Genomic DNA, 10,418 nt, shown 5'->3' on the forward strand with positions numbered 1-10,418 from the left:
ATCCTCCTCGGTGCTCCTTTGATGAGGGCTGGACCTTCCTCGCCGTGCCCTTTTCGCCTTTTTCTCCTCTAGGCATGGGCAGTCTCTTGTTAGCTGTTTCAGCGATTTCCTCACTGGTTTTAGCAAGCTTTGTCCTTCATTTAATGCAAATGTTGATCTTGCCAAATTTCATCCTGTGTATTTAGCTTGTGGTTTAATATTTGCTAGCTTATATACTGGCTACGATGTGTCTTATTCTTGCCCAAGTATGCCTAGACACAATGCTTTTAACCCTTTCAAGGAGGGAGTCCAGAGAAGGCCTTGAGGATGCTCCATAGGCTGGAGCCCCTCTGCTCTGGAGACAAGGCTGGGAGAGCTGGGGGTGTTCAGCTTGGAGAAAAGGAGGCTCAGGTGAGACCTCAGAGCCCCTTCCAGTGCCTAAAGGGGCTCCAGGAGAGCTGGAGAGGGACTTGGGACAAGGCCTGATGTGACAGGACAAGGGGCAATGGCTTCCCACTGCCAGAGGGCAGGGTCAGAAGTTCTTCCTTGTGAGGGTGGTGAGGCCCTGGCACAGGTTTCCCAGAGAAGCTGTGGCTGCCCCATCCCTGAAGTGTCCAAGAACAGGTTGGATAGAGCTTGGAGCAACCTGGGACAGTGCAAGGTGTCCCTGCCCATGGCAAGAGGTGGAATGGGATGATTTTAAGGTCCCTTCCGTCCCAAATCATTCTAGGTTTCTATGATTCTATGCCTTCCTAACCTTCATGACAGCATTCTGCACTGCAACATGGAGGTGCACAGCTCAATTGTGGCTTTATTTCTGTCCTAAGGAAAAAAAAAAAAAAAAAAAAAAAAGGAGAAATACCTGCTTATTAGCGATCCAAAACCTGCTGTCACAAAAGGGATTTCTTTTTTTAATTTTGCATTAAGGTTTATAAACACAGAGATCAGACAGAAGCAGGATTTTACATGCACAGACAATGTCCCAGTGACTCTGATGAACAGATACCAGCCTGAGCAACCTGATGGTGTGATACTGTTGTTTAAACCCACAATGTAGTGTCCTCATGGAGAAGACAAAACTCCATCCAGCTGAGAGGGTGTAGAGACAGATCTTCCTCATTTCTATGCAAAAGTCATCAGCTCTCTCCTCCAACTGGGAAAAAATCTGCTATTTTTTTATTAAACAATCCCAGTCAGTCCTGGAACATGCAGAGCTCCAGGGGAGCAGTGTAAAATGTCAGGCCACATGTGCCCCAGCAAAGCCAGCCCTAAGAGGAAGGGGCTTGGGCACATTGCCAGTTCCCTGAAAGAAATCCTGCCCATCATGTGGGGGATGTGTCATATGGCAGAGAATCCCATATCCCAGAGAAAAGAAACCTCCAGATCGACATGGAAGTGAAGAACATCATACAAACGGCACTTGAGGATGTGGCTTAGTGGTGGACTCAGGAGTGTCAAGTTATTGGTTGGACCTGATGATCTCAGAGGTCTTTCTCAACCGTAATGATTCCATGACTCCACGCTCAGTCACCATTAGGCCACACAATGCTGTCCAGCTTGGCTTTGGCCTTGACGACGAACTCACTGGAGGCATCAACAAGCGGAAGCCGCGGAGGTCCCATGGGAATGCCAGAAACAGAAGTCATTACAGCTTTAGTCTGTGCAACACCAAAACCTGGGCAGACAAAAGCAAAATCAGGACATTTGCAGACCACTTTCCTTAAGGCAGCCTCAACAGAGGTGTCCAAAAAAGCAGCAGTACAGATTTTCTGCGTAATCCAGTATCAACCAGGCTTCAAGCACTTCTTGGAAGTGAGAACAGGGTAATTGAAAAGAGGTAACTGTGCTTGCAGACAGGAACGACACTGCAGTAAAAATTACACCTACTTACTACATTTATTCACATGAAAGCATCCTCTGATGCAGACTCACAGAATTCACTGAATTCACATCATGACTGGGTTGGAAGAGATCTTCAAGATCATTGAGTCCAACCCATACCCCAACACCTCAACTAAACCATGGCACCCAGTGCCACATCCAGTCTGTTTTTAAACACATCCAGGGATGGTGACTCCACCACCTCCCCAGGCAGACCATTCCAGAACTTTATGACTCTTTCCACGAAAAACCTTTTCCTAATATCCAGCTGATATTTCCCTTGGTGCAGCTTGAGACTGTGTCCTCTGGTTCTGTCAGTGCTGCCTGGAGAAAGAGACCAACCCCACCTGAGCACAGCCACCTTTCAGGGAGTTGTAGTGAGTGATGAAGTCACCTCTGAGTCTCCTTTTCTCCAGGCTGAACACCCCCAGCTCCTTCAGTCGTTCCTCACAGGAATTGTGTTCCAAGCATGTTCCAAGACTCACACAGAGCCAAGCCTTGGGAGTAGCAACATCCTGCTCTCCACAGCTCACGACTTCTAATGTATCTTTGGGTATTTAGTGTTTGCCTCTTCATCTATAAGGCTAAAAAATAATGCAATTCCTCTGACTTTGAACCCAGGAAACACAACCAGGTTCTAAAGCTTGGCGAGATTCATCAGGGCTTGCATATATACAGCAAACCCGCAGTAAACAGTTCTCTTCATTAAATGTCTGATATAATTTAATGTAAACATTTCCTGTCTGTTTCAGCCTCCCTAGACCACTCTGTTGGTTTTAATTGCTTTTTATATTTAAACTTGATATTGTTTCTAGAAATCATTCCATTTTAAAATGTTTTGGCCTCGTACAGCCTTCACCAAAATTCCTGTTTAATTACAGCAAGGCAGGAAAGAGAAGTATGAGAGCTATTCTTCTACTTGGGCACCACCATTTCAGAAAAAATACTTTAGAAATAAAGCTGGAAATGAGCTTTTGGAGATGGAAGAAAAAAAAAAAAAACTAACAAAAAAAAACAACCCACAGAAAGAATCAGGATAAGAACAAGGGTAAATCACAGAGTCACAGATTTAAACCTCTGAGATTTCACAGCAGAAGGAAGGAAGGGAGAGTGGAATCTGTCAGGGATGCTTGGTCAGCTCCCTTTGTTGAGCTCCCAACTGCTACTAAGTTGGGAAACAGCAGATGCAACAGTTTTTCACTGCAAAATCTTTCAGGAAGGAAGTTCTAAGAGCACAGCAACATGAGAGTTTGAGAAGCAGAAAGTTTGCACTTTTAGACATAGTGAGGGAAACAGGCAGTGTTTGCCCAGTTTACTTACCCAGTTTGATGACAAAGCTGAGAAATTCCCCAGTGAGAAACTAGAAAGGACCAACAGTAATTCATTAACACCCTCAAATTTGAAGGTGTAAAAGCATCTAAAGCTACTATATTTATATCTTCTATCATTGCTCACTTGCATTTATGAGATTAGAGTTGAAGGGTAAGTGGTTAAAAAGTCTTGGTTAAAAGGTAATGAGGAACGGTCAAAAAAGTGAGGAGGGATGAATAACAAAAAGGGGAGTTGGAGATGAAAGAATTTTTCTTTAATAAAGCTGCCTCAGTATGGATGAGAGAACCACGTGGAGAACAGCCACAATAAAGCTCAAAGAAAATGAAGGTTGCTCCCAGGGAGGCCTGGGAAGATGCTGTACCTGATACCGCTGTGCCAAGGCAAAGTCTGGCTTTGCAAAGGCTTGCAACATCAGATTGGTTTGTCGGCCCAAATAGTTGTATGTACTGTCAAAAAAACAAACCAAAAATAGAATTGGTAAATGCAAAGAAGGAACTTAAAACTAGTGAAACAAAAGAAGTAACCACAGGCTTTTGCTGTTGACATTGTCATTATTATGAGAGAAATTAGTGGAATTTATGTGGGGTGCAATCTAATGTCAAGCATCTGAAGTATGCCAATGAAGTATGCTCCATGGAAGAATTAAGAGAGCCGATTTCTCTTCCCAGTTCTTTCCAAATGGAATTGCTTTCCAAAACTAAAATTAAAATACATCATCAGGCAATAAGGAAAGTCAATCACTTAATTTTCCAGTTGCTTGTTCATTTAATATATTGCCTAGATGAGAAAACAGGTATCACACTGTAATTCATCTCATCAGCCTGATATGAGGGGCAGAGGATAAATTAGAAATTAAACTCAGCACAGCCCTTTTCCTCACACACTGCTGATGTGAACTAAAAATTTTAACCTCTCTGGGATTTGGTTCCTTACCCAATGCAGATAGAAGTGATTACCTACTTCAAAAGTTGCCATGAGGATAAAAAGTACATTGAAACCTTTGGGTCAGCTTAGAAACCACAGCAATGATCACCCAAAGGAACATGATCTGAAATCCTGGGTTATAGGACTGTCCTATCACTAGGACTGGGGCTAGATTATATGTCTGTTTGCCTCTGTACATCCCAATCCTGCAAAATCCTCCATTGCTGTGACTGAAGACAGTCAGGGAAATACTATGAGGATAGTGGAAGATAAAACAGCACAGTGTATGTGTGAGGGGAAGGAGTCCAAGCCATACTGACCTTCCAACTGCTCCATTTGCCCCTAGTGCCAGTGCACCCAACAGTTGCTAGTTAGGGGTGGAGGGAGAAAAAAAAAAAAGTAAAAAAAATTTACTTCATGTAATAAAATAAAGGAGAAAAAGGGGTGGGAAGGAGCAGCAAAACTGCCTTGCACTGAATGGCCAGGGTTACTTCTTCCCCAAGGCTGAAGCAAGAGAGTACCTTAGAAGAAATTACTTTTAAGAGAAGCTTCTTACCTCATCCACCCCATAAAGAAATTCAAACTCCCCTGTTTCATTCTTGTGTATGCACTGTGCCAGGTCCAAGAGGTCTGTGTCACTGAACTTCACACCCTGGAAGGTGGGGATCTGTGCTTTTATCCCATCCAGCAATTCTTCCACACGAACTGTGCAGAATAGCAGTCTCATATGAGGGAACACAGGCCTGTTCTGGGACAGTTCCCTGTCTTGTCCCCAAGAGAAACTTCATATTTTACAAGTTGTTCACTTTCAGCCTAAGCCCAATAAACTATACAGCTCTAAAACAACGAGTAAGACAGCAAAGAGTAAGATTCTTTTACCAGATCAGAAAAAGTTCAGGAATGAACTGGCAACAACACATTTAAGACTAAATATAAACCCATGCTTTCAGAAACACCATATAACCTGCTTTCCAGAGCAAATAACCAAAGATCTGTACTCTGTACTTACTCTTCACACCTGTCAGAGGAGGAATGTGATAATAATAAAATGGCACCTCAGGGGCTTCAGATGCAACCTTCTGTAAGAAAGCAACCAGCTCATCTAGAAGGAAACCAGCAGGGATCCCGTAAGAGAAGGAGACCATCCATAGGGAGACACAGTTCAGATTCACAGCATGGGGGCTGTGGAGAGGCCTCAGCTTGTGCACACACACAGCAAGTCATACAAAACCCTTCACATGTCATAAAACATTAAATGGGACATAAATCAGGGGAAGACATTAAGAAAAGCAAAGACATATTTCCTTTAAACCAAACCAGTTTCAGTAGCTCCTATTAATTCTCTTACAGGTGTAACTCAGGCATGCTCTCACATGTGCCAGACCTGTGTGCCAAGTGGCCTCAGCAGGATCACTTGTGTGCAACAGAGGACAAGGGATCAAGTTCACATTCACCTCCCTGGGGTATGGTGCTTTCATATGAACACTTCCATTCAGAAATTATTCAGGCAACATTTAATATTTCTTTTACAAACCTCCACTTCGCGTGGTTCTTTTATGTTATTGTCAGGATCTTAAGGACAAAATACTCCATTTGTAAGTTTTGAGGTAACCTTAGGCAGACAGAACTAAACCTGATCACCTCAGTTAAAAGAGCCACACCTGTGTATCAGCAGTTGCTCAGCTTGGTCAGTGCCCAGCAAGGGTCACCATGGAACCAGCTGCTTCCTAGTGTGGCCCACATCAAGCATGAACACCAAACTATTCAGAACACAGACTAGTTAACTAGACTATTCTTTCCAAAAGCAATTCTTCTTCTTCCAAAAGGCTAACAAAATACATCCTTCCCATTTCTTACCAGGACAATTCTGCTATCTCTCATCTTTAAAAAATGCTTCTTGCAGGTTTTGCTTTTCCATTACAGTTGTGCAAACATTATCATCAGAATATTTTCCAAAGAAAGTACATGACATTCATTCCTTTATCTATGACTAATGTTGGGAGGGCAATAAAAAGGCCTCAGCAATCACATCTACTCACCTTTGTTTGTGGGTTTGAAGAAGAAGGGGGCTATGACAGCAATGCCATCAGCACCTATGGCTGCTGCGTGTCTTGCCTACAAAAGACAGAGTGGAAAGTATCCGAGGGTACATCTGTTTCTATTTATCACACACAGACTGAAAAATATCATATACATACCAGTTCTTGGCACTCTGGCAGATTCAGTGCTCCCACATGAATGATCACATGGTCCAATCTGCACAAAAAAAAAAAAAAAAAAAAAAAAAAAAAAAAAAAAAAAAAAAAAAAAAAAAAAAAAAATTCAGAAGATTTTGGAGAGGTTTCAGTGATGGTGAACTACCAGGCTGCCAAAATTACTTGCTTCAGCCCAGGCAGCCATAGAAGAACCTACAAAAAGAGTTGAGGCTGGGTTGACCTGATGACCAGAAACATGGAGAAAATGCTGACAGTGACAAGTGGTGGTGGAGGAAGAAAGAAAACAAATTTGTAAACATGAATCACATGTTTACATCCTTTACATCCAACTTCTTGCTGTTGTACTTGCAAGGCTGTCAGGAGGAATGAATCTTAGCATTTTATTAGGAAATTGAAATTAAGACATAAGGGATTTAAGGTATGGCTGGGAAGTGTAAAGGAAATCGAAAGTATATCTTTACTTTCTAAACCTATTTCTCTGCAAACCTACCAGAAGAATTCAGCCTCAAAGCACCACCTTTGACTGCTTGTCTGCTCCTGCAAAGGGAATCCTCCATGCTCCAGTCCATCAACCCCACTGCTGTTTTTCTCCTTTATATGCATAGGAGACATGGATATAAAGGCTATGGATCTGAAGGCCATGATCCTTCACCCCAGTTTATTTCTCCTCATTATCCTTCTCCCCCAAAACCCCTCTGCACATCCTCTGACCCAGGATTCAAGACAAAGGCAACAGTGAGGGGTACAAGGCTGTGACTGGTACAAGAAATGGAGAATGAAGCTGAAATCGGATACAGAGCTGCAGATCCAGATTGAATTCTTTCTTCTCTTATTAATTTTGTACCTTTAGGGAAGCAGTGAAGCATTTCACACCTCAGCTTCAGTCACACCAAATAATGTAATATTTTAGAAGGTTCAGAAATGCTCTTTATTTGCATTTCTTCTCAAGACAAAGCAAAGGGGACAGCCCTTCTTTTCCAAGCCCTTTCTCATCCCCCCCACGTCTCAAAGAGGAGGACTCCCACAAGCTCTCTAAGCTCCCTAAGCAGCAGGAACACACACCTGCAGGAACACACACTGCTAACTGGCAGTGGCAAAAACATACTTCTGTGATAAAGGAGCTGGGGAACAAAGCCCAGCAACACAATATTAAAAAAAAAAAAAAAAAAAGGCATCAGCACACTTCGTTTTGCAATCAGGCATTATTATAACATAAGATCTGGAACCCCCATTCCCTCTCAGTTACTTACTTGTCTTTTCCCTGGCACATCCATTCTTCTGCCAACTGCTTCCTCTCCTGGATGCTAAGGGATAGGCCTTCTCCTGTTGTGCCATTCACTGTTTCAACACAACAAAACACAACACACTGGCTGAGGCCTCACCTACACACACTGGTTTCACTGAAGACAAGAACTAATATTTTTGAGTTGGGAAGAATCATTCGGATCAGTCTTCTCTGTCAACACAACATTATCCATTCATCTCTGGGAACGTCACCTTATGAAGGCACCTTATTTTATCCCCCACAGAAATGGGGTGTGGGCAAAACCAGATGCCTGAAGTCTCTCCAGTGGTGAATATAAATGGCCAGGATGATCCCACATCCACATTCCCTCACACTACAGCTCCTATCAGGCAAGATATCACAGGATTCCCATCCAGGTAAAAGGGCTGTAACACAGTTGCTGTCACTTACCAAAAATGTTCTTGACATTCTGCTCATTTACCAGATAATCCACGTACTGACGAATCACTGAGAGATTAATTTTTCTGCAATAAATGGAACCACAGCAGCCATTAAGTCCCCACCCACAGTTATTTTAAATTTAGTGATTAAGAAACCAAAGAAAAACCCCATGTATTTTGAAACCTTGAATTTGCACACACACAGATTACCCAGAGGTAAGAAACACTTGGCATCTGTTTAACATCTGAGGGTATCAGCTCAGCCTTGAATTCTCTCTTGCAGTTTCTCTTCCTCCTGACAAGTAGTTCACCGTTCCAAACTTTTACTGGGAATTGCTGCAGGCTTGTCACGGCAAAGAACTTTTTTGGGAGATGTGAGAGAACAGGAGACACTAAAACCTTTTCCTCTTTTGAAGGAAACAGGAGTCCTCTTGAGAGCACAAAGTTATTAGTGCAAGTGTTGGCAAATGGTTAAACTGCTGGACGGTTATAACTGCTGGATACAGAGAGGGAAACGGCATCTGCTGGATGTGACTTTGACCTCTCTCTCTCATTAAAGGATGAGGAGAGCATCAGAATTCCCTGGCAAGAGGGGAAAGAGAATTCTTGGGTTATCTTCTGTGCAAGACAAACTTACTTTGTTTACTAGTGCATAATATTTCACTGTTGTTTTCATTTGTCAAAAATACACACCAAACCTATGGTCTGGAAGTCAATTCTGATGCCTTGATAGGTTTTACACAACATTCAAAATTCCATAGATGCCTTCCCAGAACATATCTGACAAGGACCATGCAGTCCAGGCAGAGGGCTCAGGTCACTCTCTAAATACCATGTTTCAATAAATTTGAGTCACAATAAAAGAAAAAAAATTCAGAAATAGGTTTCCTTTAAAGCAAGAATCAAAGCAGTGACTGCAATGGAATGAGTTCCCTGCCTGGGATGGAGCCTTATTTTTCAGCACTTAAAGTAAAGTTCACCTTTGGAGATCTGTACTAGCAAATCTCCACTGTCTCTCTCAAAAGCATGTAGAGATCCTGACACACCCCCCACAAGAGCTCAGGTTTCCCCACTGACTCCAAACAGCTTGGTCTTGCAACATCAAAGTGCAGTGAGGAAGCTTCTGTTTGCCATGCCTGTTCTGAAGAAATTCAAGTTGCTGAATTTCAAGTTTCAATTTGATGTTATTTTCAAAACTGTGCTGTCCTTGCAATATTTTCTTCAAGTTTAGACTAATTCCATGCACACATACACACATGACTGCATGCATGACTTAGCTAAGATGGAGAGAAGTCTAAAAGGCCTTTGGATTCTGACAATTATTTTCTAGCTCTTGAGAGCTCTTTGTAACTAGGACTGTAATTTTCCTTTACAAATGTGAAAACACTGCAATGCTCTATACATGTAACTGTAGTATGATTTAATTTGCACCTACAAAGCAACAGAAAAGGAGATATGAGACTGATCCAAACCCTCCAAAACCAGAGCCATAGTACTTGCTGGCAATAGAAGGAAGCAGCGACGGGGGAATCTCACTCTGGGACCAATTTAGTAGTTCCCCCAATCCCATCAGAGATTGATTATTAAAAAAAAAAAAAAAAAAAAAAAAAAAAAAAAAAAAAAGAAAGCAAGCAGAGCAGCTCTAAATAAGAAAGAAGGAAAATAGGGGTGGAAGGAAACAATAATCAGTGCAACTTTGACAGCTCACCCATCCGGAGTCATTGGAGTGATGGTAGCAGCTACAAGACCCTTTAACTTCTTTCGGGGTGCCATTGAGCTGTTTGGAAAAAAAGGTATAAACGGGATTCCCATCTCTGTTCAAGCGCTTCCGCGAAAGGGTAAAACCCCCGCGGGCTGTGCAGCCCAGCCCGCCGGGCAGGGAGGGCGGCTCTGCCGAGAGCGGCCCCGCGCCATGCCCGAGGGAACGGGCGGCGGCTCTGCCGAGAGCGGCCCCGCGCCATGCCCGAGGGAACGGGCGGCGGCTCTGCCGAGAGCGGCCCCGCGCCATGCCCGAGGGAACGGGCGGCGGCTCTGCCGAGAGCGGCCCCGCGCCATTCCCGAGGGAACGGGCAGCGGCTCTGCCGAGAGCGGCCCCGCGCCATGCCCGAGGGAACGGGCGGCGGCTCTGCCGAGAGCGGCCCCGCGCCATGCCCGAGGGAACGGGCGGCGGCTCTGCCGAGAGCGGCCCCGCGCCATGCCCGAGGGAACGGGCGGCGGCTCTGCCGAGAGCGGCCCCGCGCCATGCCCGAGGGAACGGGCGGCGGCCCTGCCCCGGCTCCCCTCACCTCGGCCGGCCGGCACGGCCGCGGCGCTGCGGGAGCGGCCAGGCGGGCGGGAGGCGGGGACAGCGGCAGCAGCTGAGGGCTGCACGGCCGGCCCTGCTCGGCCCAGCCTTCCCTC

At 44.4% G+C, this 10,418-nt stretch overlaps 1 protein-coding gene across 4 annotated transcripts; it reads right to left on the reverse strand.

The window, feature by feature from the left end:
- Positions 1-867: 867 nt before the first annotated feature.
- NPL (N-acetylneuraminate pyruvate lyase) lies at positions 868-10,405 on the reverse strand. Of its 4 annotated transcripts, none has more exons than XM_053985468.1 (12): positions 10,304-10,405; positions 9,727-9,795; positions 8,029-8,102; positions 7,583-7,670; positions 6,315-6,372; positions 6,156-6,231; positions 5,126-5,218; positions 4,673-4,821; positions 4,437-4,483; positions 3,554-3,638; positions 3,181-3,220; positions 868-1,654 (listed from the first exon to the last, which is right to left on the reverse strand). In XM_053985468.1, the coding sequence occupies exons 2-12, from the start codon at positions 9,789-9,791 to the stop codon at positions 1,503-1,505; spliced, it is 927 nt and encodes a 308-aa protein (XP_053841443.1). In that variant the 5' UTR covers positions 9,792-9,795; positions 10,304-10,405; the 3' UTR covers positions 868-1,502. The 4 variants fall into 4 exon arrangements, with proteins under 4 accessions (XP_053841443.1, XP_053841444.1, XP_053841442.1 ...); XM_053985469.1 differs by lacking the exon at positions 10,304-10,405 and adding an exon at positions 8,229-8,600 and having other exon boundaries at positions 9,727-9,954; XM_053985467.1 differs by lacking the exon at positions 10,304-10,405 and having other exon boundaries at positions 9,727-9,954.
- Between the last annotated feature and the right edge of the window lie 13 nt (positions 10,406-10,418).

Source organism: Vidua macroura, chromosome 9 (genome assembly GCF_024509145.1).
Source record: "Vidua macroura isolate BioBank_ID:100142 chromosome 9, ASM2450914v1, whole genome shotgun sequence".
Classification (NCBI taxonomy): domain Eukaryota; kingdom Metazoa; phylum Chordata; class Aves; order Passeriformes; family Viduidae; genus Vidua; species Vidua macroura.

Coding starts and splice junctions, on each gene's coding strand:
- NPL (XM_053985467.1), bottom strand. CDS start 9,830: ATGGGAATCCCGTTTATACCTTTTTTTCCAAACAGCTCAATGGCACCC. Junction 4,822..5,125: donor TCCTCTGACAGGTGTGAAGA/GTAAGTACAGAG, acceptor TATTCTGCACAG/TTCGTGTGGAAGAATTGCTG. Junction 3,221..3,553: donor CCTTGGCACAGCGGTATCAG/GTACAGCATCTT, acceptor GGTCCTTTCTAG/TTTCTCACTGGGGAATTTCT.